At 41.4% G+C, this 26,580-nt stretch overlaps 1 protein-coding gene across 1 annotated transcript in view; it reads right to left on the bottom strand.

The window, feature by feature from the left end:
• The window catches only part of CYSLTR2 (cysteinyl leukotriene receptor 2), a 44,999-nt gene extending 19,572 nt beyond the window's left edge, over window positions 1–25,427 (bottom strand). Inside the window, exons 1-2 of the mRNA XM_057707206.1 lie at window positions 25,247–25,427; window positions 16,876–16,945 (exon numbers count right to left, since the gene is read on the bottom strand). Coding sequence (XP_057563189.1) covers window positions 16,876–16,945; window positions 25,247–25,427 — 251 coding nt within the window. The remainder of the gene's footprint in view (window positions 1–16,875; window positions 16,946–25,246) is intronic.
• Window positions 25,428–26,580: the final 1,153 nt, after the last annotated feature.

The raw sequence follows: 26,580 nt of genomic DNA, 5'->3' as shown, positions 1-26,580 counted from the left end.
TACAAGGGACCACTTCCTTTCAGCCCTGTCTCCCTGAGACATTTAACGATCAGGGCCATCTTCAAGGAGGCATGTAATCATGCTGTCTGGGAATGCCGGGCTTTCCAGGAGTGGCAACATCAGTGCTACCTAGGTTATTAGGCCCTAAGACAAGGCCCTTTCCATGCGAGCCCCCCTCCTTCCTGGTCAAAGAGGTGAATTACATTTGTCAACAACGGGGAAAAAAGTCATCTTAGGAGGAACTTGCTTGTACCTTTGAGAGGTAAATGTCTTATCTGGTCATCTAGGGAACACTTATCTCTGCTATCTTTTTAAATGCAGATTTTTAAAAAAAGGCAAAGTAATTTAAAACTTGACTTCTCTTCTCCAAAGAAGACATACAGATGGCCAACAAACACATGAAAAGATGCTCAACATCACTCATCATCAGAGAAATGCAAGTCAAAGCCACAATGAGGTATTACCTCACACCGATCAGAATGGCCATCATCACAAAATCTGGAAACAACAAATGTTGGCGAGGGTGTGGAGAAAAGGGAACTCTCCTGCACTGTTGGTGGGAATGTAAGTTGCTACAGCCACTATGGAAAACAATTTGGAGGTTCCTTAAAAAACTACAAATAGAACTACCATATGATCCAGTCATCCCACTCCTGGGCATATACCCAAGGAAAACCATAATCCCAAAAGAAACATGTACCATAATGTTTCTTGCAGCATTATTTACAATAGCCAGGACATGGAAGCAACCTAAATGCCCATCAGCACATGAATAGATAAAGATGTGGCATATATATGCAATGGAATATTACTCAGCTATAAAAAGGGATGAGATGGAGCTATATGTAATGAGGTGGATAGAACTACAGTCTGTCATACAGAGTGAAGTAAATCAGAAAGAGAAAGACAAATATTGTATGCTAACTCATATATACGGAATCTAAAAATGGTACTGATGAACTCAGTGACAAGAACAAGGACACAGATACAGAGAATGGACTGGAGAACTCGAGGTTTGAGAGGGGGCAGGGGGTGAAGGGGAAGCTGAGACGAAGTGAGAGAGTAGCACAGACATATATATATTACCAACTGTAAAATTGATAGTCAGTGGGAAGTTGTTGTATAACAAAGGGAGTCCAACTTGAGGATGGAAGATGCCTTAGGGGACTGGGACGGGGAGGGTGGGGGGGACTCGAGGAGGAGGGAGTCAAGGAAGGGAGGGAATACAGGGATATGTGTATAAAAACAGATGATTGAACTTGGTGTACCCCCCCCAAAAAAAAATTAAAAAAAAAAAAAAAAAAAACTTGACTTCTCAAGGATAAATAGAAATCCTAAGTGTCTTTTCTGTAAAGAGTAAAACAGTTTAGCCATCTAGATAGGTGACCTCTAGATAAGTGACCTTGATTTGTTCCATCTGCTAGAAGCCAATTTGAATCCAACCCCTTGTGACTGATGGCTTTTATATTGTATCTGACTCAGTACTGAAATTTTAGAATGAGAATTATGAGGCCTCTATGTTTATTTGTGTGTTCATATGTATCTATATGTTCATTGTAGATGTATGGTATTGCCAAAAGAATTCATGAAAGAGCTCTAACTGGCTTAAAAAAATTATTAAGTGCTTATGAATACTCAGAAATAGAAAATAATCTGGCCAGAATGAATTTCAGGTTCATGACATCTGGAAAATTCAGTACTAAACTGATATCTGGTATTGAAGATGGCTTATGCTTGTTGGTTTGATTAATATAGACATGTTTTAGAGTCATCAACATTAAGTATATTTTATATAAATTTCTATTGTGCCTAGGTGTAATATAAGCTAAATAAAATCTTATTATATCTGTTACAAATTTGTCAGCAAGGAAAGTAACTTGATGTAAAGAAACTTCTAAGGAAAGAAAATGTAAATAAGATAAAAGCTTTTAGATAAACTCTGTCAAGAAGAATTATGCTTTAGGAATATTTACCCAAAATAGTCTCTCCAGATCGTGGTAACTGGAAGTTCTGGAGTTGCCCTAAATTAAGTGATGAAAACTTATTGACTAGCTAGATCATTCCTAAATAAAATAAGATACTAAAATATTAATTACTGAACATTGTCCTCCTTTGACAGAGAAACAAAAGGGTATTTAGGACTATTGATAAATATGTTTGGTGCCATGTTCTGTAAAGAAAGCAAATGTTTTTTAAAAATATCACTGGTATTTATGTTCACCAATCTGTAGAATGCTATCATAAAGGCAGTTCATGGTTGCTTAAGGAAAGTAGGATATATGTTTTCTGTAAAGAAACCCTGAAGAACGGAATTACATTTTATTAAGGAAAAAAAGTAGGTTTGACTTCTGTTTCTGAATGGGAAATAAAATAATGATACAGAAAGTGATAAGAAGTTTTGTGGAAAGTAGATCCTGAGCAAAGAGTTTTGTATATGATCAGGATTGACTAAATTTAGATAAATTTAGTTGAGTAAATCAATTTTAAAAGTAATTGGTGCAAAACTTACATTTGGCTTTTCTCTCTGCTAAGAAGACAAATTTTCTTAAAATGTTAAACTGCCTCTTGATAACAGATTTTGTTTCCTTATCTTTTAAGTGATCTGTATTTGCCTTTGACATATTGTTTCACAGGGACCTGTGAGCCTATCTAAGTGTTCTAAACCCTTTTTGGTATTTTTTTTGACAAAACTTCCTAAAACAAATTTTGATAAAGTCTTTTGACCTCTAGCTAACTTTGGGATGCTTCAAAGGGCCCCTGAAACATCCCAGAGATATAAACTATGTTCATTTGGTACATTAAGTTACATGGGAAGTATTGTCAAATGAATAATAAATCTTAGATTTTAGTGCATGGTAATTGTTATGAATATAGATATTCTAGAAATTATATGGAGTTCCTAAAATTCTGATATGTCCTGGTAAAATGTTATCAGTCATAATTCTAGTTATTATCTTAACATGCTGTATGTCACAACAATAACCAAATTGATTGACCTTGCAATCAGATTTTACACACGCCTTCTTAAGCCTTATGTCTTAAGACGATTCTGGTTTTATTCTTATGCCTTTGCAAAATGCTTCCTCTTCAAGAAGATTTATAAAAAGGACTTTTGGATAAATACAACTTTCTGACTTTCAGACTGTAATGCTAAACGGGATAAAAAAAATTGAAAAGTCCTAATGAAAAACCTGATGGCTTCATAAACTGTTAACAAAAAGGATGTTACATAGGACTGAGTAAACTGGTGAATATGGTTATAAATTTTTATGGTTTCTATCTAAAAAATTACTGGTTTAAATCTGTGTTTTCCAGGTGTAAGGAAAATCTTCCCCTCAAACTAATTATGATTTACAATAATTTGGTAAATTATTTACTTTTGTAAAGCAGGATTGAAACATTTATCTTTTCTCTCTATCTGTCCCCTCCAGACATTGGAAACTCTTAGGTTCCCAGCAGGTTTATCAGATAAATTAGAAAGGCTACATCACTAACAGGTATAGAAAACTCAGGGTACTTTGGGAACCTTGAAAAGGGAGGAATTCACCTACATCTGTTAGGCAAAAATCTGTGATAAGCCCAAGCCCTTGGCGTGGCTTTCCTAGCCCTGAGAGGTCTTTTAAAAGTCCAGCCTGAGGCTCCTTATAAAAGTTTCAACAAAGCCAAAAGCCTACATGACAAATTACAGTAATATAAATTATTAGGCCAAGTTTCTCTTGAGAGCAGACTTATTTTGCAGACAAATTAGTCTTAATTTGGTTATATTAGGTAAAAATGAGGGTAATTTTAGAGAGAAAAAGATTCTGTTTCAATAAAGATTATGTGCCAGTTTTGTTGATGGAGGTCTGTATTTACTAAGATTCACTCCCTGGATAGTTCCTTGCTGTTGCGCTATAGTAATGTAAAGTCCAACTGAGTTTTTAAAAGGACACTCTAAGCTTGTTTCTGAAGCTTATCTCAGTAATCTGTCTTTGGAGAAAAACCAGATGCCCCACAACCTGCAACCAGGGGATTATGGATACTAAAAAGGACGTAATTTAAAGGACAATCTGCAACCTAGATGGAAGGACACATCAGATTTCTGCTTTGAGCGACCCATTCCGAAGTCTTGACCTCTTCAAAAACTGGTTTGGCATGGGAAGCTCTTGGCTTAAGTACTTACTTGTAACTCTATTGACGCTACTAGCTATATTATTTGTATTTTGCCTGCTTTTCAAGATTATTGCTTCTCATATTACCAAATTGTGTGACTGAACTGCCAACAAAAATAACGATGACCAGACTACTTGAAGCAGTTGATCAAATATATAGTTCTGTATGTGATCAATGATTGTAATAGTGTAACTACTTTTTTTTTCCTGGACCATAACAGATTAGGAATACAGGTGGTCCAGAGAGCTTTGGCTTTTGTTACAAAGACCTAGCCCAGTATTGGCACATTGAGTGGCCTATCGGCGAGATCTTCATCAGACCTAGGAATGAGCCTTCCTAGCCCCGTGGGACGAAATGGTCATGAAATGCCTCCCAAAGCATGTTCAAATTGATGACCATGAGGGGGCCCTGTCAACTATAAATGGGAACTTGCCATCTGCCTGTACAAGGACCAAATCACTTTGTGCTGCTGCAGCTACTGACCTTCCACATCCCCTGAAGGGAATTCAGGGTGGAGACGAGGAATGAGGCACTCTGTGCTTTGGAGGATGGGTGGAACTGATCTTCAGATAGTTAGATGCCTTCAGGAACTAATTTTATAAGCCCAACCCTTGCATCTCCTCACATCTAGAAAAAACACTAAATCCCTACGTGGTGACGTCTGCTCCTCGTGACTAGCAAAAACCCCCTACACACACACACACAAAATCCACCTTTTTCCTACTTCCCTTAGCCCAAGGTAAATCATTAGGGGTCCCAGTTTATAAAGACAGAGGCCTCACCAGAAAACGCAGATCTCTACAGATTGGAAGCTGGAAAGATGATGAGTGGCATCCTAAACACAAAATCCAATGTTATGGGCCAGCCACTTGGGCAGAAGATGGTCCTGGGGCTACTGAACCCCAATTTACATGTTTAACAGAATTATCTGGCTCCAGGCAGTAATTAAAATAATTACTAATGAAACGGCCAAGGCTCTTAATTTATTGGCAGAACGACAAACCAACATACACAATGCTATTTATCAGAATCACCTGGCCCTAGATTACTTACTGGCTGCAGAGGGGGGTTGTCTGTAGGAAGTTCAATCTCAGTATAAAAAACAACAAACAAGATGACTAAAATAGCTCATGTCCCAGTCCAGACTTGGAAGGGATGGAATCCTGGAGAGCTCTTTGGGATATGGTTCTCTTACTTAGGAGAATTCAAAACTCTTGTGGAAATAGTTCTACTCCTCCTTGAGACCCGCCTCCTCTTACCTTGCCTCTTGCCATTATTCATGAGAATAATTTCCAGCCTAGCTGAAGCCACTGCGGATAGGAGGGCCACCGCGCACCTCCTAGCCCTGAGAGGTGACCAGCCCCTGGGCCTAGAAGATCAAGAGGTTGATGCCTTATAACATTTAAGGGGCATCAAGAGGGGAGAATGAAGAGGAAAATTAGAAGTTTGCACTCAGCTAGAAATAACTTTATGCTAGCTCTGTTTCTGTAAAATCTGCTTGCTGTGCCTCGATAAGAACAAGATGACCTAGTAATCAACTGTAACCATAAGATATTCTGATAAGTATGGAATGTCCTGCTCCTGCTCCTGCAAGTTTCTGTTTGGAAACCGCCCCCACCCCACCTTGTGTGTAACCCATAGCAACTCCCACGCTCTGTAACTGCCCCTAACCTATAGTAATTGTGTAACCGATCAGTTTGTGCCAAACTCAGCTAGAGCCTTGTTTAAACCAACCAATCAGTCTGTACTAATTATAGCTATATGCCTTAACCTATATAAGGAAAAGATTCCCCTGAAACGGGGCACAGAATTTTGGAGCATTAGCTCATATGGGTCTGCCAGCTTAATAAACCTGAGTTCTCCAACCCTCCGAGTGTGGTGCTTGGTTTCTCAACAGACCGATTCGATTTCCTCAACATTAAAAGCAGTTTGAAAACCATGAAGCTGGCATTATTGTTACTATTTTGCTGCTCCTCAACACCAGGCAGCTGGGACCTGGATTTGCACTGCTCTTTTATCTCTGCCTTTCCCCTCTTCTCTCCCTCCCTCCTCCCCAATCTGCAAGGTGCCCAACTCTAGTCAAGCCAAATGCTCTTCTTCAACACCTACATCATCTTCTGCACGTCACCTTACCCAACCGACACATCTCGCTGGTCTCTCTCTTTATCATTCCTGCAGCACTTGTAAATAAACTGCTGCAGCCTGAAATTCATTCGTATTCTTTGATAGATACACCTTAGCCAGACATCACATTGGCCTCTCCAGATTATGAGACTTGCAGGAGGGAAGGACAGTCCTCTACTGATTTTGCATCCCCTTTTATGCCAAGCACATATTTGAGGAAACTTGGACAAATGAGAGTTACCATAGCACATAGCAGGCTCATAAAGTGCAGGCGTTAGACACAGATTCTGGAATTTGATGGTCCAGGTGAGCACACAGTCCCATTAGGCTTCTTCTCCTCCTCACTTACGTCTACATCCAATCGCCATGTCCCTTGTGGGTTTGATGTTCCCCATAGTGGGAAGCTTCTGCTTTAATAATCCAACATACAATTCACAACTCTCTCCGCAATAATGCTCTCTATTGTCTCTAATAATTTTAGAGCATACCTTGGGTTTTAGCTCCCAGAGCTACTGCATACCGTGCAATGGCAAATAGAGCATTCTTTTTAAAGTTCTATAAGAAATGTTGGTGTGAGGTCATAGAGCCAAATCTCCCACTTCTAAGCTTGGGAATCTTGCACAAATGACTTCTCAGAGCCTCAGTTTCATTCTCTGTCAATGACATAATGAATGTGAAGTATTTCAGGCAGGGTGAGCACTCAATGACGTTAATTTCTATGATTAAATCTCAAAGTGCAGGCTTAGATATATGATTAAAGAAGTGAAAAGGATCTCAGAACATTAGTAAAAATATAGAAGCAAAGGCTGAGTGGTGATTTAATGATAAATATGGTGAAAGCCGTGACAGGGGTCCCTCTCTGCTGCAGGGAAGCAGTAGTAGAGCAGCAGATAAGAGCACAGACTCTGGTTTGAATCCTGGTTCCTTCACTCCCCAGCTCTATGATCTTGGACAGCTGCCTTTATCTCCCAGTGCCTCAGTCCTTATCAATAAAATGGAGATAATGGAGACAGTAGTCCTTACTTCTCTGGGTTGTTGTGGGGATTGAGCAAGATAACACATGAGTGGCACTGAGGTCAGAACCTGGACCAGAGGAAACCCTGGAGAAAGCAGCATGTGTCAGTGAAACTGAGCAGGGGCTCCTGGACACAGAAGCCTTTCTGTCCCCTGTTTCTTGTACGGGACAGACTTCAACCTCCATAATACTCCCTGAGTTCCAAAGGGCAGATTCAAACAGTTGCTAACCTGGGAAGGTAAGGGATGCAAAGATAAGGGAGGGGCAGCCAAGAAACAATAGTGTAAGCTTGGGGCAGGGTCCTGGTTCTCCTCAAGGGATACACATAACCATGTCTTTAAGCTCTTCATAGAATTAAACCCGAACAAATGGAAGATGTCAGCATTCTTCATACCAGAAAAGACCACTGGAGGCCAGATTAAAGGAACCAGAGAAGCTCACAAGAAGATTACCTGAGGGACTTCCCTGGCAGTCCAGTGGTTAAGACTCTGAGCTCCCAATGCAGGGGGAACTGGTTCTATTACTGGTTTGGGAACTAAGATCCCATATCCCACATGCAAAGTGTGGCCAAAAAAAAAAAAAGGGGGAAGAAGAAGATTGCTTGAGAAGAAGATTACAGGAGTGCAGGCCCTGCACACATGCTAATCTTATCAACAACCCCACCCTTGAACTATTTGCTATAAAACTCCTCATCAAATCCTCCCAGACTGGGACACACAGTTTTGAGGACAGGAGTCCATTGTGTCCCCCTTTGCCTGGCAAAGCAATAAAGCTATTCTTTTCTACTTCACCCAAAACTCTGTCTCCAAGATTCGATTTAGCATCAGTGCACAGAGGCTGAGCTTTTGGCATCATTAGCTGTTATTAGTGCAAAGGCTCCCTGAAGTTGTGCAGAGAGGATTTGAACCTCTGGATTGGAAGATTCTACAAGCTCAAAATCCAGAGGCCCCAGAGTGCTAACTGATATGCATCCCCAAACAGAAAAGTATCAGTGAATGCCTTGTTCTTGAAATCCAACACTGCTGGTTCAGCCCTCAGTTGTAACAGACTCCAAATGTCCTGGTGGAAAAGTAAAGCTTCTGAGACTTCTTTAGCCTCCCAGGAACAGTCTTGCACTTTTAGAATTTTTTCAAGGGACAAAGTGAATTAAATGCTTCGAGATCAAAACAGAAATACAACTGAAAAGATCTGAGATTACAGCACCTTTTGAATGAGGAACTGAGCTGGTCTCCAGGTTTCCGGAATAAACAGGGGGCAGGGGAGTGAACCGCACGGGGCCCTGTTTCCATGGAATCAGCGCCTCAGAGCATTCTGCTGCTCTGATCTTCCGCCCTGTCTCTCCCAAAGCACCTCAAAGTGCAAGTCACGTCTGTCTGTCACCACCAGCCTGATGCTCCTTTGCCTTCCAAATGCCATTTACTTCCCCACACCTCATAGCTGCGAAGTCAGTCCATCGGTGAAAGGAGTGCTTGCAGATCTGCTGTAAACCAGTAGGTGTCAAACAGCATTTATGGTTCAGAAGATCTCCCAGGAGCAAATGCCCTAATTTACTTTCTCTGTGCTGCAAAGATCTCTTTAACAGCTCAGGGCCCCAGAGGGACTCCTCAGCTAGGGTCCTGGGCCTGATAATTCGCCCTGCAGGGTGACTGTGAAGTTTCCCCTCCAGGGCCTATGGCCTAATAGGGTTTCACTGTCTCATATCTGTCCTCTGGCTAGGAGTCCACATTTGGAAGTTGCAAAGTTCATAGCGCCTAACCTCTCCTCCCGGATCCCAACCAAACCGTGCCAGACTCGCGCCAGAGCTCAACAGACAGAAAAGGCAGTGTGTTCTTCCTAAGATTTCTGGGGATTCCTAGAGAGCTTGAAGCCCTGAGGGGCAGTCTTTGGGCCTGGTCTCTTTTCCACCACGGGAAGAGCTGAGCGAGTCCTTGTAGCAAAAGTGGGACTTGTCCTACTATGCAGAAGATCCCTGTGGGGACCGAATGCTCTGAGAAGTTTCCCACTTGTAATCACCTCCTCTCACTGTCTTCTCTCATAAGGAAACTGGCCCCCCTTCACCGTCTCTCCCCAGATTCCTCAGGAACCCACCAGGATTGGGTCAATAGGAAGGGGGATATTGGTGATTAATCAGTCTTTCGGCCCTGCTTCCTGACTAAATTCTAGAAAGTTCAGACCAAGTTCAGAACCCTCCTAAATAACTTTTTTTTTTAATAAATTTATTTTATTTTTGGCTGCATTGGGACTTCGTTGCTGTGTGTGGGCTTTCTCTAGTTGTGGCGAGCAGGGGCTACTCTTCATTGTGGTGTGCAGGCTTCTCATTGCGGTGGCCTCTCTTGTTGAGGAGCACGGGCTCTAGGTGCACGGGCTCAGTAGTTGTGGCACATGGGCTCAATAGTTGTGGCTCACAGGCTCTAGAGCGCAGGCTCCGTAGTTGGGGCACACGGGCTTAGCTGCTTCGTGGCATGTGGGATCTTCCTGGACCAGGGATTGATCCCCGTGTCCCCTGCATTGGCAGATGGATTCCAAACCACTGCGCCACCAGGGAGGTCCCCTAAATAACTTCTAAATTTCGTTATCTAGGTTTGCTATTTTGTTTCTAAAGCCCAGACATGCTCTATGGTATTGTTTCCTAATTAGAATCTTTTCTTGAAATCACAGTTTTTGGGTTCTCAACTTTTTAGTGATTTCTCTCTGCTGATCCACACGTGCCCTTCAGCTGCCTCTCTCTCCTTCTAGAACTTTCCCTGATGCCTGAGAACCCATAGGAGCCACCAGAGCCTTACTTGCCTGGACTCCACCTCAGGCTGCTGGGGCCTCTTGAAATATTACCTGTCAAGCCCTGTTTGGGGTGGGCGTGGACATGCAGTGCACAGCAGTGTGGCCTTCCCCCACTAAAAGGAGAACTTTGCTCAGACCACAGAGTGTGTGGTAAAGTGACATCCACCACCGCAAATGCACAGGGGCAAACGGAGGAAGAGGCACCTCAAGAAGAAGTGTGTCGACAGAGCCGCCATCTGGACAAAGATCAACATGGGTGAAAACTGATCATTTGGAGAGTGTTGGTGTGGTCAAAATATCAGATCCTCTAATAGCAACGTCTTACTGGCGGTTTAGCAAGAGCTACTTTTTTCTCTCTTTCGTTGACAAGATTTTCTCCCCTCTATTCACTCGATCGGTCATTTTGCATGTTCTCATCTAAAATTCCATTCTTGAGAATTTCCCTGTGCAAAAAGGTGCCTGTGGGTTATGGACACATTTGGGGATAATGACGCCTTAAAAGTGGAGTCTTTTCACAATTTCACTGTTTGTTGTGTTATTTAGAAGAGACAAATGCTCCCAGAGAACCACTTGTCCCAGGGACATGGCAGGGCCTGAACCCTAGCAGAAGGTTGGCATTCAAGCCTGTGAGGGGCCTCTCTGCCTCTGAGAGCAAGAGGTATGGCAGTATCTTGACATCCTTCTTCCCACCTCCATCCTTGCTGAATCTCCTTGTTTCATCCTCTAATACTCTCCAAAAGCTAGTGTTCCTTCCACATTCATTAGAACAACTAATACTCAGCCCCCACAATAAACAAACAGCCACAAATTCAACAAAGAGAAAACTTAACACGTAAGGAGAGCTCTGAGCTCCATGGAGATATGGCTTCTCTCTCTCTCTCTCTTTTTTTTTTAAAGCATTATTTTGACTTAGTGCTGTCTTCTGTCTGGCTCTCATAACTTCTCAGTTCTTCTTTGTTAATAGAGTAGATGAGCCCATAAAGCTGATTGCAGATTTAATTTTATAAAAATAACTGAGCTTTTTTAAAAACTAAAATATTTGTTTGTTTGTTTGTTTGTTTGTTTCGGCTGCTGTGTGTCTTACTTGCAGCATGCAGGATCTTCTTTGTGGCATGTGGACTTCCTAGTTGTGGCATGCAGGTGGAATCTAGTTCCCCAACCAGAGATCAAACCCAGGCCCCCTGCATTGGGAGCGTGGAGTCCTACCCACTGGACCACCAAGAAAAGTCCCAAGCATTTTTAAAATCATTTTCTAATTCACTTCATCAGTGTATTAAGGAAGATTGGAGGTATCTGTTAGGAACCCTACTTCTGATCCAAGAAAGGCCACAGAATCATTCTGCAGCTGAGTCTCTGATTTCCAAGTCTTCTGATTCCAAAGACAGAAAATCAGCAAGTGTTGTCTCAGAGGCCATTGCCCTACTCAATCCAATAATTTTCTAGGGATTGTGTCAGTGTTAGGACTTTCCCTGTCCACAATCAAAGTGACTACGTGACATAACTGAGGGGCTCCCCCAAAGCCCATTATTCAAATGAAAACTCCCTCTCTGCCTTTCCGCTCCCACGTTGGCATTTCATATCCCACCATTAGGTTCACTTCTTAGAATTATTTACCAGGAATTATTTACCAGGGTAAATAATTAGTTAAACATCATAAGATTCCTGGAAGGATTCAGAGGTGTTTGATGTCATAGAAAACCTGGGGAAGTAAATCCCAACGGGATCCAAATCCTAGCTCTGCCCTTACTGGCAGAGTGAGCATGAGCAAGCACTCAACTTTGCTGCATTATTGAGGGGACCCAGGAAGCAGCACAGTGAAAGCTGCCCCCGTCCCCCAGCTGCGCCGAGCCTGACACATCGTACACGTTCAATGCCTTAGCAAGCCTGTGCGAGCCTGCCTGCTGTCAGAGGGGGTAAAAAAGGCCTAAGAACTTTTCAGTATGCCAGGTGCAGTATACCTGTAAAGGATAGTCAAAAACCAATAAGAAGAAAATGTTTTCCTATGTCTCAAAAAATTGAAAACCAGGGAATTGCCCAGGAAGGGGCCCTATCCAGCTGCCAGTAGCCAGGGGACAGTGGGCATGTGTGACCCAAAAAGGAGAGGTCAAGGGGCAAAGCACACCTCCAGCTCCCTCCTCCCCCAGACCGTCCTGCCGCCCAGTGTCTCCTCCGAGGCAGACCTGCCCTTATTACCCAAGGTTTCCACCAGCCCCTCCTTCCATCACAGGGGCCAGCTCGGGCCCTCAAATACAGGCTGTCACCTCCCCACCACTCTGCTCCGTAAAATCCACTCCAGCCTCACGGAACTTATTTCAATGCTGGGAACAAACCAGGCTCTGTCTTGCCTACTCACTCTGAGCTCCAGCTCATCACCTGACTCTTTCTTATCAGCCTCAGGTTTCTTTTTAGAATCACTTCTAGAAAAAGTCTTCTCTGACTCCTCCGGGTCTTGGCTGGCTGCTGCTTTCTGTCCTTATACTACCCCATGCAGCAGCCACTAGCTCCTGCTTATCCCCACCTACCAGAATGTTCGTGCACTGAAGGCAAGAACGCCTCACTTCTCACTGCTGTATCCCAGGCCCTGGCACAGCTCATGGCCATAAATGGGCACAGAGAAAGGACCAGTGAGTGAGTGAGTGAAGCCATGATCCAATCCCCCCTCCTCATTTTATGTCTCACTGTGCTGCCTTCCCAGATATCTTCTGGAGAAAAAAAAAGATTCCCAATGGTCTTTTACAACAGAATGATGTTAGTGCATTTTTCCTCACAAACTTCCTGTCTCTGAAATTCAAATCTAAGATCTAGGGACAGGAATACACAGGGTCAATGGCATGGGGACAAAAGGAAGGTTGCAAACGGGACCCAGACATCATAGGAGGTGACCCTCTTTACATCTCTGAGGGTTGCAAATTGTTTTTCTGGCCCTGGGTCAGCAAGTTCTGCTACAACTAACAAGGGGAGTCGCCTTCAAACCTCTCAAAGAATCTGTTAGGGAACAAAGTTATTGTTGCGGTAAGACTCAAAATAAAAAGAAAACAACTTACTTCACAGAATCTGTGATGCCTCCAAGCATTCGATAGATGATTGTGTTTCCTGTACCAGAGAAGCAAACAAGGTAAAATGCTCTCTCTATAGCCTCAGGAGGACACTTACATAGGAAATAGTTTTTTGCATGATAAAACTATTTTTGTTTTTATAATAGACAATAGAAGTAATAACCTTGGACTGGACACTTTTCAATTCTCCCAGCTTAATTAATCTTTAAGTTTCCAGAGCAAATAGATGCCCCACCCCTCCCCTTCCTTCCTCTCTCTTCCTTTCTCTGCTCCTCCCCTGCCCACCCGCCCCTACCCTCCATTCTTCCTTCTTGTTCTTCCTCAGATCTGCTTCTTTCTCTGAAACCTCTGCTTGAAACGCTAAAGGTGTAAAAAGCTTCTGCACTGGCCCTGACTCTTCCTGAGGACTCTCCAACTTTGGGATTCTTTGGCTCCAGCTTGCTGCTCAGGCCTCCATTACTTTCGTTGTCAAAGGAGTCAGCCTTTACTGCCACCGAGTCATCAATCCAATAGGAGAAGTTTTCCTTTAAAGATTGTCCAAGATGGTACCACTTTCTCCATGGGTCAATTAATATAAAGAGGTTAATAGGCTCAACAGAGAGAAACAGAAGCTATTAACTAAAGTTCACATTCACTGATAAATTAATTTATTTACACCTGCCCATTTATTCTTCACAGAGCCCATGTACTGGGTTGCCTGCAGGGACTCCATCCTCAGGCATTCTTCATCCAATAGAAGGAATGAGGCTCACACATAAGTAAGTCCAACACAAAGAAGGCAGTTGGCAGCTCCCTGAGAACAGCGTAGATACAGTGCTGGGGGTTCTGTCACGGGTTTGATAAGGCTCTACAGCAGAGCTGATCAACCCGGGCGAATTCTTGCCTTTCTCTGCATTACCCAGCTGGGCTGCTGCATTAACCAGAGCTCATGGGGAAACTGCACAATCTCTTGTTAGGTTTTCACCTTCCAGGCTTCGCCTTGGGGGATTAGCACACCTCAGATGTCTGGTGTACATGACAAACTAGAAAAGCAGGAGGAGTCCCAGAGTCTGGAGCACACACGAGACAAACGCCCAAGGAGATCCTGACGCATAGCAATGAGTACACTGCAAAAATACATCACCTTTCCTCCCAAACGGGTGTTGCTTACATGATGGGGGTACCCCTGATGACCCCAGGTGGATAGGAAGGAAAGATGGTATAATGAATGAAAACATGTGTTTTAAGTTAGGTGGGACCCAGGTTTGAGCCTCAGCTCTGCCTCTTGGTCACTCTTATTCCTGTGCTTCAAGACCCTCATCTGCAGAGGGAGGACGGCAGTGAGTATTGATGAAGAAAATAGATGTAAAGTGATGAACTTGGTGCCTGACTCTTGGTAAGTTTTCAGCCAATGCCAGCTAACAATGACAGGAACAAGCGAGCTAACAACAACAGGAAGATGAGCGACAAGTGTGAACAAACCTCATCAAGAATTAAATGAGAGGCTTCTTTATGGCCAGATGAAAGGAGTTGGGACCATTTCATCTGGAGAAGAGCCAACCAGAAAGACAAGAACAATTCTATTTAATTTACTTTACATTTTTATTACCCAAGTAGTAAATGTGGTAAAAAAAAAAAAAAAAAAAAAGGTAATACAGCTGAAATAAACTTATATGACAAGCTTCACCACCAACCAGACATATATAAATGTTTGTGCCTTTGCTTCCTCTCATCTTTCTTCAAATAGACATATTTTTAAACAAAAATGAGTGCATATTTTAATGCTGTTTTGTACCTTGCTTTTTTCTTATCGCTAAATCATGATTATTTTTCTGTGCCAATTAATAAACGTTAATGTCATGTAAATAGCTAAAAGAATATTCAATTATATAGACACAACAAAATTTGAACAAATTTTTTACAATAACTGTTACTCAAGTTGTACGGCAAGGGCCATGTATATGTCCTGAACTGAACCAGAACCAATTCTGGTTCTACCCTAGGAAAGATCCTGTGTTCTCTTGGCCTCACTTTCTTATTTTAAAATGAGAATTACACACTCCAGCACTCAAGGCTATCATGTGGATCACATGAACTACTGTATGTAAAGGGGTTTTGTAAACAGTGAAGTCCTCTGGGATATTTATGTTCATCAGAGAAGGTGCTAAACAGATATTCTCCTCCATTGAGTGAAAACAAGAAGAGATTTCATTAATGTGCCCTTGATGAAGTTAGATTGAATCAAAAGAAGTGCATCCCTTCTGTAGGCTAGGAAAGCAGCAGTGGAAGCTTCAACTTGGTTTAGCTGCTTTTTTCTGTTCTCAATCCTTGACTGGAGAAAGCAAAGCACAGCTCTGGTATAAGCTCTGTCCACTTTCCTTCTGGGGACACAGGGTCCAGGGAAAGTAAGTACCGAGTCTATGTTCCTGGAAAGTCAGGGTCTTTCACCTGCTGCTCCCCAATTCAATCTCATCAGTCTTTGCTTTTTTAATATTAATGATGTTTATGCCTGTTAATACAATTTAATGGCAGTGGTCAGCTATTAAATGCCCACTTTGTGTTCGATCCTGGAAGAGTTTGCAAACGGCTACCTTGGCGGGACGCTAACAGACACCAGGCTTAATTCTGATACTTTTAGAACATGCTGGAGCTTCTACTTCTCTAACTTCTAACCACCAATGCACTGGAAACAAACCCGTCTCTTTAAAGCATTAGTACGTTGAAACTCTCAAGTAGATTCTCATCTCAAGAGTCCATGAGATTGAGGTGGAAGTTAGAAATTACTAGAAGTTTTATGTTTCACCCAAATTACTCTCGCATTTTTATACAGTATTGAAAGGGAGATTTGGGCGGCTTGCCTGATAGTGTATCTCCCTTTCCATTAAAATGTGTTACTCTTAAGTATGGGTCAGAGACAGGAAAATATTTCAAATAACCCAGGTCGGCTATTAGGACCACCAGGGAAATTTTTGAAAGTTAAAAACAAAACAAAGACAAAAAAACTACAGATGACTGGCTCATCACCAAAAGTTAATTTTCAATTATTCTAAAGGTAATTTCCTAATCTCAGAATCAGGTGATTCTGACAGAATGTACAGCCAGAGTTGGGAACTACTGGTTGAGGTCCCAAAGGGGTAATAAACAGATTATAAGACATGCTCTCACATACTCTTTCCCTCTCACTGTGCCTCTCAGTAAAACCACTGAAATCTGCCTTCTCAAATTTAACCTCCTTTCTTCAAAAAACAAGACTCGGAATGGAAAAAATATACATATCTTACATAATCAAATGACTCACTCTATGAAAAATAGGAAAGATGCTATATGACCCCAAATAGGGGAATGTATGGGTAAAGTACAGTAAATCTCCTCAATGCAAGACTATGCAGCAATTTTAAATTATGATTATGAAGTGTTTGCAGCAATATGGGAAAAATGTACGCGCTAATGGAAAAGAAAGGAATATAAACGTATCCATTGTATACAAACACAACTATGGAAGTCAACTAAAATCACAAGTGGACACACAAAAAAGAATGGAAAGAGATACCCCCAGAATATCAATAAAAGTTATCTCCATGGTGGGTTTTGCTTCCTTCTACTTTTTTGTACTTTCCCAATATTTTTTAAAGTATCATGTACATGGTAGAAAAAAGTTTCGTGTAGAACAAAATAAACTTACTTTTCAAAAATTATTCTTCTCACTATGAAGTGATAAGCAAAGCATAATTCTTCACAAGGAGTTAACAAAGCGAAGATGACAGTGCTCACCTGAGTTTTCTTTCTTTCAGCTGCCTTTGCTCTGTCTCCTCTGTCTCTGCTGTCTTCCTCCTCCAAGTAATTCAGCTTGCTTGTTTAAAGGAAAAGTGAAACAGCAAATTGTATTTTATGAACAGAGTCAGCCAATAGCAAGAGAATAAGGAACTCTGTTCAGAAAGTCATCTGTACTTCATAGAACTTTGGTGTGAGTGCTGATGCTGGCTTCCTTCTCAAGATAAAGAGGCTAAGATTTCCACGTAGGGACCACAGCTAAAGGAAGCAAACTGAATTAGCCCTGCCCCTCTAATGACTGTTTTTATCAGCATCTTTTATAACAGATCAAGGGATGTAATGGGCTAGAGTCAGGGGTTTTAGGTGGCTTTTAGTTCTCCTAAGTGTTTTTTGTTTCTATGACAACACTAACATCAATACCACCTTATAAGTACAGTATTTCAGGGCTGTTTAGAGCAATTTCCATCACCCACATGCTTTTTCAATATACTTGTGCATGGGCGGAGGCCTTACACATTCTGTTGAAAATGCTGTCAAAAGTTATTGATGTCACTGCTACTCTCTTGGGAAGCTGCTGCTTAACCAGGGAGATCAACTCGATGATTGGAGATGATTTAGAGGGGCGGGATAGGGAGAGTGGGACAGGGAGGCTGCGAGGGAGTCACGGGAGGGAGGGGATATGAGGATATATGTATAAATACAGCTGATTCATATGTTGTACAGAAGAAACTGGCACAACGGTGTAAAGCAATTATACTCCAATAAAGAGCTTTAAAAAAAAAGTTATTGATGGCATCCTCACTGCTCCAATGTTAAAGGTCTTTTCTCAGTCCTCATCGTCCTTCCTCAATTTGTTTCTACACAGTTAGCCACTGCCAGTTCTCCTCCTTGTTTCTGTGACTCTCTCGGTTCTTATTCTATCCCTTGGATTGTTTCCTCTTTGCTTCCTTTTTTTTTTTTTTTTGCTTTCCTTTCTGATTCTCTTCTATCCTTTTTCTAAATGTGAACTTGCCCCAAAAGTCTGTCTTCTGACCTCTTCTCATCATATTCTCTTGTTTTTATCTATGTTATCCACATCCATGGCCAAATTTAATGTGGCCAAAACACAGCTTTTCTCTTCCCCATCCAAGTACATGGTCCCCCACTTACCCCAGCTAGTCAAATGGCACCACAATGATTCAGCCAGTTAATCCAACCATAAACCTAGAGATCATCCTTAACTTCCTTCTCCCACAGCCAACATCCAAGCCAACAATTTCATTTTTTTCTACATGCAAAATATAAGTCTAACCATTTCTCACCTTCTTGATTTCATTAAAACCCTCAGCATGGGGACTTCCCTGGTGGCTCAGTGATTAGGAATCCTCCTACCAATGCAGGGGACACAGGTTTGATCCCTGGTCTGGGAAGATTCCACATTCCGAGGAGCAACTAAGTCCGTGTGCCACAACTGCTGAAGCCTGTGTATCTAGAGCCCGTGCTCTGCAACAAGAAAAGCCACTGCAATGAGAAGCCCACGCACCACAACGAAGAGTAGCCCCCAGTCACCGCAACTAGAGAAAAGCCTGCACACAGCAATGTAGACCCAATGTAGCCGATAGATAACTAACTAAATAAATAATTTTTTAAAATCCTCAGCTTTTCTCAAATATTGCAGTAACATTAGGCAAGAAATAAAAGGCATCCAAATTGGAAAGAAAGAAGTAAAATTATGTCTGGTCACAGATGATATCCTATACATAGAAAGCTCTAAAGATCACACACACACACACACACACACACACACACACACACACACACACACATAGACCTATTAGAACTAATAAACAAATTCAGGAAAATGGCAGGATACACAATCAATTGCACTTCTGTACATTAACAATGACCAATCCAAAAAGGAAATTTCACCTACAATGGCATCAAAAAGAATAAAATACTCAGGAGTTAACTTAACCAAGGAGGTAAAAGACTTGCACACTGAAAATAAAACGTGGCTGAAAGATATGAAAGACATAAATAAACCAAAAGATATTCCATGTTCATTAATTGGAAGGCTTAATATTGTTAAGATTCTACCCAAACTGATCTACAGATTCAGCACAATCGCGATCAAATTCTCAATGATGTTTTTACAGAAATAGAAAAAAATCCATCTTAAAATTCATGTTGTAAAAATAAAAAACAATCAGGGACTAGCTTTGAAAACTCCCAAGGCAAACAAAACCAGTTTAGTTACACAACTAAAGCTAAACTAAAATAAACTAAGCTTAATTTATTTTGCAAGACTAACTTGACCTGGGTCAAAGCGTTTTGACCTTTTTGACAAACTTCTCCAAATGAAATTCTAAACTGCAGTCTTTTTGACCTGGAAGAAAGTTGGGGTTTTCTAGAAGGCCCCTAGAACATTTCAAAAGATCTGTTTTCTCGCCTTTTAAAGGAGATAAGTTAAACTGATGAGGCTTATTTGATATGTTAAATTATACGAGAATCATTGTCAATTAAGTGATACTAAGCTTTCTTTATTTTGTATTTGTATAGATATATGTTATGTGTTCTAGAAATGATGTGAAATTCCTAAAATTTTGATATAATGTTATCAGTCCTAACTTTAAATGTATGTCACAGAAATAACTAAATTTATTTGTCAATTGCATTATTTGTGTGTGTGTCTGCATGTGAACTTTCACCAGATCTTTAACCATGGCTATTTTTTTAAAATAAATTTATTTATTTATTTATTTATTGGCTGCATTGGGTCTTTGTTGCTGCACACGGGCTTTCCCTAGTTGCTGCGAGCGAGGGCTACTCTTCATTGTGTTGCTCAGGCTCCACATCGTAGTGGCTTCTCTCTACTCTTCATTGTGTTGCTCAGGCTCCACATTGTAGTGGCTTCTCTTGTTGTGAAGCACGGGCCCTAGGCGCTTGGGCTTCAATAGTTGTGGCACATGGGCTCAATAGTTGTGGCTCACGGGCTTAGTTGCTCCATGGTATGTGGAATCTTCCCAGAGCAGGGCTCGAACCCATGTCCCTGGCATTGGCAGGCAGATTTTTAACCACTGCGCCACCTAGGAAGTCCCAACCATGGCTATTTTTAAGTCTTTTGTCATTTGTCTGTGGTTACTGCTTTACCTTGATGTTTTCGCAAAAGTGTTCTTGAAAAAATTGCTTTCCCGTCAAAGAAATTCATGGAGAAGACCCTGACAAATACTTTAGAACGCAGGTTTCTGATAACTTTAAGATCATAACACTGAACTGAATAAGAATTTCTAAAGCTCTGATGGAAAACTGACGAATCCATGAAACTGCTAACAAAAGATCAAGATAAACAAGAATTAGTTGCAGGATACTAAATGAACTAATGATGATTATAATTTTTATGACTTCATTTAAAACATTGCTGCTTCTGTAATGTTTTGCTTTTGAGATTCAAAGGATCTCCTTTTCTCCTCTCTTTAAAGCTATGTATCTATAACTTAGGACAATTTGCTAAAGTATAACTTTGCAACGAAGGTTAAAACATTTATCTTTTTTCCCTCTACCTGATCCCTCCAGAATTTCTGAATTTCTTATTAAATATTCTTATGTTTCATGACAATGTATATAATTGTCTGTGTTCAATAAGAATCTAATCTCCTTAAAATAGGACACAATTGGACAAGTCCTTGTTTTGGCTTCCTAGTCTTAAGAGACTTCTGAAAGATGAAGCCGAGAACCCTCATGAAAAGTTCCTGTGGAGATATAAAATAGTCAATAGTTACTATTCTTGCTGCACTTATATAAAAAAATCAGAGCAAGTTTATTGAAACTAGACTTAATTTGCAAACAAATTAGCCTTACTGTGATTGGCTTTGATTAAAAAAGAGGAAAGATTATAGAGAGAAAAATTGTACTTTTCTAATATACGTTTGTGGATATCAGATTTTAGTGCTGTTAATTGTCCTTGAGATTTTGATTTCCACCTGTTAACTGGAATGGAAACTGAATTCTTGGGCTTCCCTGGTGGCGAAGTGGTTAAGAATCTGCCTGCCAATGCAGGGGACACAAGTTCGAACCCTGGTCTGGGAAGATCCCACAGGCTGAGGAGCAACTAAGCCTGTGCGCCACAACTACTGAGCCTGTGCTCTAGAGCCTGCAAGCCACAACTACTAAGACCACATGCCACAACTACTGAAGCCCGCATCTAGAGCCTGTGCTCTAGAAGAGAAGCCACTACAATGAGAAGCCAGCATACCACAACAAAGAGTAGCCCCCGCTCACCACAACTAGAGAAAGCCTGCGCACAGCAACAAAGACCCAATGTAGCCAAAAATAAATAAATTTATTAAAAAAAGAAAGAAACTGAATTCTTCTAGTTTCCTCCACTGTTTGTCTAGAACTTTCCAAACAAACATTTCTGATTTTTTTCCCACTATTTTGACTTGGAAACCAAAAATGTCCTTCCCCTAAAGTCATGCAAGCTAAAGCTGGACAAGTTAAAATAAGCTTCAGAAAAATCATCACAACAGCTCATGTGTGGTCAGTTTCGTGCTTGTTGCTATGTGACCCCCTCAGAAAAATCACCATAGACGTTCACGCTGCAAACCAGGAAAATCTATCAGACTGCCACTGCTTGGCCTCCCTCCACCTGAAGATGCTCAAACTTGACATCTGGAAATTTTCCCAACTGGCTGCTCTCCAAACTCAGAAACTGAATTTATAATTTGCTCTGAAATGGAATTTATAATTTGCCTTTAACCTCTGTTTTTCTTTTATTTCCATGGAAATGCTTCTCATTAAATTACTTGATTGATCACACCGCATAGAAGCCTAGTTTAGGTGGAAGCTTACCTGCAATACCATCTCCTGAATGAAAACATCCTCGTGTTCATCTTGTAGCCATGAGGATATGAGGATGTGTGTTCACTAATACACCATGTCAAGTCTACGTAAATGATTTTTAAAAATTGAAACCCAATTACACAATAGCCAAAAAAAATTGTAGATTGACTTAGAGGTAAAAACCTGAATCTGATTATAACCCGTTGGAGTTATTTAATTGTTTAAATCTTGTCTCCTGGGGATCTCTGCTCCAGGGAACTTTCCAATCCAATATTTTCCTTATAGTCATCATATTAATCTCCCTAAGTCACTGTATACTCTCAAGGGTTTTTAATGCTTGTTAGCAGCCACTCTCATACTAAGTGGTATCCATCATGACCAAACAACTGGGTAAAATCAACAATAACCACATAAATAATGCAGATGGTGACTACATGGCCCTCTGGCCTGATGACTCAACTAATGTACACAGTGAGTATGCCGTTCATTGGCCTGGCTATCCATCGATGAGGAGTAAACGAAAATAACCTTGTTTTGGGTGATGATACTCTCAGGCTGCTAAAAGAGTCACCAAAAAGGGGAAATGCTAACATCAAAAACAAACGGAGACCAGCCTTGAAAATTCCCTGGACAGACAAAACCAGTTTAGTTATACAAATAAAGCTTAATTTAGTTTACTTGCAAGGCTAACACTACCTAGGTGGTTTCTTGCTTACATTTCTGGAAATCATAAACAAAACTTGAACTGTTTCCCAAGGTTGATATGAGGTAATCACTGAAAATTCTAATGTTATAATCACATACTGTGAAGAATAAACAGTCGCTGTTTTCTCCCTACATAAGCTGCTTTATAACAATATACTTCTGAGCCTTATTCCATGTTTTGCTTTGAATACTCCCAGTTTACAAAGTATCTTTTTGTTATGTGCACAAGAAACTTTTACTAATACTACTTCAGGGATTTATTGGTTGTGCTTCAGCTATTTCTGAACTTCTGACAATGTGGAATCTAAAGGGATTCCCAAATAGCCAAAAAAATGTTGAAAAAGAAGAACAAAGTTGGAGGATGAACACTTTCTGATTTTGAAACTTACTACAAAACTATATTAATAAAAAAAAGTTTAGGCTTAGCATAAAGACAGACATATAGCTTAATGGTGTAGAATAAGAGAGCTCAGGAATGAATCTTCACATATACGGTCCAACAATTTTTGACAAGAGTGCCAAGACCATTTATTGGCAAGGACAACCTTTTCAACAAATGGTGCTGGGAAAACTGGATGTCCACATATAAAAAATTGTTAGACCCTTTCCTAACATCACATATAAAAGTTATCTCAAAATGGATCAAAGACCTCAATGTAAGAGCTACAGCTATAAAACTTTTAGAAGAAAGCAAGGGAAAAGCTTCAGAGATTTGGCAATGATTTCTTGGATGTGACATCAAAGATACAAGCTTTGGACTTCATTAAAATTTAAAACTTTTGTGCATCAAAGGACCTTATCAACAGAGTAAAAAAGGCAATCCACAGAATGGGAGAAAATATTTGCAAATCACACATCTGCCAAGGGATTAATATCCAGAATATATATAGAACTCTTTTAAATCAACAGCAACAAAAAACAAACAATTCAATTTAAAAATAGACATAGAACTTGAATCGACATTTCTTCAAAGAAGATATACAAAGCGTCAAATAAGCCCTTGAAAAGATGTTCAACTAATCATTAGGGTAATGCAAATCAAAACCAAAATGAGATACCACTTCAAATCCATTAGGATGGCTATTATAAAAGCAAAAACAAAAACAAAAAAACAAGTATTGGCACGGATGTGGAGAAACTGAACCCAAGGTGCACTGCTGACCAGAATATAAAATGGTGCAGCCACTGTGAAAAACAGTATGGCAGTTTCTCAGAAATTAAAAATAGAATTATCGTATGATCCAGCAATTCTCCTTCTGAGTATATACCCCAGAGAATTGAAAGCAGAGTCTCGAAGAGATATTTTCATACCCATATTCACAGTAGTATTACTCAAAATAGCCAAAAGGTGCAAGCAACCCAAGTGTCCATTGATGGATGAATGGATAAACAAAATGTGATATATATATACAGTGTAATATTAGTCAGCCTTTAGAAGAAGGAAATGCTGTCACATGCTACAACACAGATGAACTTTGAGGACATTATGCTAAGTGAAATATGCCAGTTGTAAAAAGATAGATACTGTATGATTCCACTTACAAGCAATATCTAAAGTAGTCAAATTCATAGAGACAGAAAGTAAAATGGTGGTTGCCTTGGGCTGAAGGGAGGTAGAAATGAAGAGTTGTTATTTAATGGGTACAGAGTTTCAGTCTTGTAAGATGGAAAAAGTTCTGGAGACAAATAGTGGTGATGGGCACAACAGTATGAATATACTTAATGCCACTGAGCTGCTCTCTCAAAACTGGTTATGATGGTAAAGTTTGTTATGTATATGTTACTACAATTTTTTTTTAATAAAAATATTTTTGTAAAAAAATGGAAGTATAAAAAAAAAAAAAGAATGCTGTAGAGCATCCTACCTAGCCGTCTACCTGCTTCCACTCTTGCTGTTCTACAATCAAGTTTTTTTTAAATTTTTTTTGGCTGCATTGGATCTTCATTGCTGCATGTGGGCTTTCTTTAGTTGTGGCAATTGGGGGCTACTCTTTGTTGCGGTGCAAAAGATTCTCATTGCAGTGGCTTCTCTTGTTGCTGAGCAAGGGTGGCACAGGCTTCAGGAGTTGCAGCACACGGGCTCAGTAGTTGTGGCTTGTGGGCTCTAGAGCGCAGGCTCAGTAGTTGTGACGCATGGGCTTCGTTGCTCCATGGCATGTGGAGTCTTCCCGGACCAGGGATTGAACCCATGTCCCCCGCATTGGAAGGCAGATTCTTAACCACTGCGCCACCAGGGAAGTCCCTACAATCAAGTTTTTCAAGAATCAATCCGATCATGTCATTCCCTTGCTCAAAACTCCGTCATGATTCCCAACGTTCTCAGAATAAAAATCCTGACTATGGTCTACAAAGACCAGACCTGATCAGCCCCTCCTCCGTTCTGTGCAACCTCATCTCCTGCTTCGAGAGAACGTGCCTGCTGCTCTGTGCGTGCACGTGCTGAAATACCCCAGTCACTTCACTGCCTCACTTCGTTTGGATCTCTGCTTAAATGCCACCACCTCAGAAATCACTTCCCTGACCTCTCTTTCTAAAAGACCTCCCCACACACTAACGCTGCTTTATTTTGCTTCAGAGTGTTCATTACCACTACTACTTCTGAAAATACGACATATTTATTTGTAAATTGTTGGATTCCTAGGCTATATGTTTGGACAGACTTCTCAGACTCCCTGTGATTCTGGCTGGAATGTGGCCACCTCCAAAGAGTTGGTAAAGCCCTTGTTCTCTTCCTACACTTAGGCCTGTGGACCCTCTAGCTTTCATGTCCATTTCCCCACCCCTGCAAACAGCCATCCTTGGCCACCCCTAGGACACAGAGGTACCCAAAATGTATGCTCCAACACACCTGGGGAAGAGGCCACCCAACCCTTGGGGACACGTGGCTGGGGAATTCTCAGGAAGTGGGCCTGAGGGACGGGCACACCCCTTAGCCCCACAGATTCCCAGCCCCCTTGGGACAGGAGGGGCTGGAAGAGGACAAGAGGGGGGTCATCCAAAGCATGGTGCGCAAGGCAGCAGCTCCCCATGCCCGAGTCTGCACAGGATTCCACCTTCAAGGTCTCACCCCAGCCCCTCTTTCTGGTCACATTTCCTGTTCGTGGCCTTTTTGCTCCTTATCTACATTCCAGTCCAACTGAACAGTTAGTTCAGCTCCAAAAATAAAAAACACTATTTTAGGGCCTGAGAGGAGTACAAAATGGTAAGGCGTTTACTTGTGTTGGATAAAAAAAATAAATAAATGCCTCCTTGAAGATAAAAAAGGCTTTGCTTTTCTTCACTTGTTTATAGTTTGTTTGCTGGAACTGTAACAGACCTAAAAACATGTTCATAGCACATATGAAGAAACAGAGGCTCAGACCTGCTGAGCCACGCCTCCACCCCTCAAGTCCCCACACACAGCTGGTTAATGTTCCTCCAGGCCTGGAACCCAGAGCAGGGACCTGAAAAGCTGCCAACAGTCTATGATGCCTGCCCACTCCGGCCGCCTCCCCTTGTGTCCTCTGTTGACCCAAAGGCCATAGGAAAGACAAGCTGGCTCTGGACACGCGCTCACCTTTGGTCTCCTCCATCCCCGGAAACCACTGGTTCCAACACCTGGCCTCAGCCCCTCCCAGCCCTGCCCCTGGCCTGGTGCCAAGATCCAAACCTATGAATCCTTCCTCATCCCATCTGTAGCTCCCCAAAGTGACAAAAGTCTTGAGACCTGGGGGTGATGAAAAGTAGGTCTTCCTTGAAAGCTCCAGGTGGCTGCTGCAAAGATGAAGAGGAAGGAAGCTCCTGGATCCGCTGTCTGAATGTCCCATTGCTCTCCAGCAATGACCGTGGCTAGGACAGTGCAGTGGTCTGATCTGTACACTGAAGAACTGGGCCTAAGAGAGGGGCTTCTCTGTGCTGCTTCTTTGTGGAGCTGTGGAGAAGGGGCTGAGGCTGAGCCTGCTGTGCTGAGAACAAGCTTCTTTCTGGGCCTGGGACTCTGTTTCTAATATTTGATTAACCCAAGTGGAAATTCACAGTGTACAAACATTAGAGCATCACTATTCATACCTTTAGGAAGAAAAAAGCTTGAAAGAATAAATCTATAAGCGACACTATAGGTTTTCATTCCCCTTCCCAAAACGTTCAATAAATTGACTAATGTATGTCTCATTAAAATAAAGTGAAAAAAAAAAAATTCAACCC

Source organism: Hippopotamus amphibius, chromosome 14 (assembly GCF_030028045.1).
Source record: "Hippopotamus amphibius kiboko isolate mHipAmp2 chromosome 14, mHipAmp2.hap2, whole genome shotgun sequence".
Taxonomy (NCBI): Eukaryota; Metazoa; Chordata; class Mammalia; order Artiodactyla; family Hippopotamidae; genus Hippopotamus; species Hippopotamus amphibius.
Note: the sequence above shows the minus strand (reverse complement) of the source record. Positions and strands in the feature narration are given on the sequence as shown.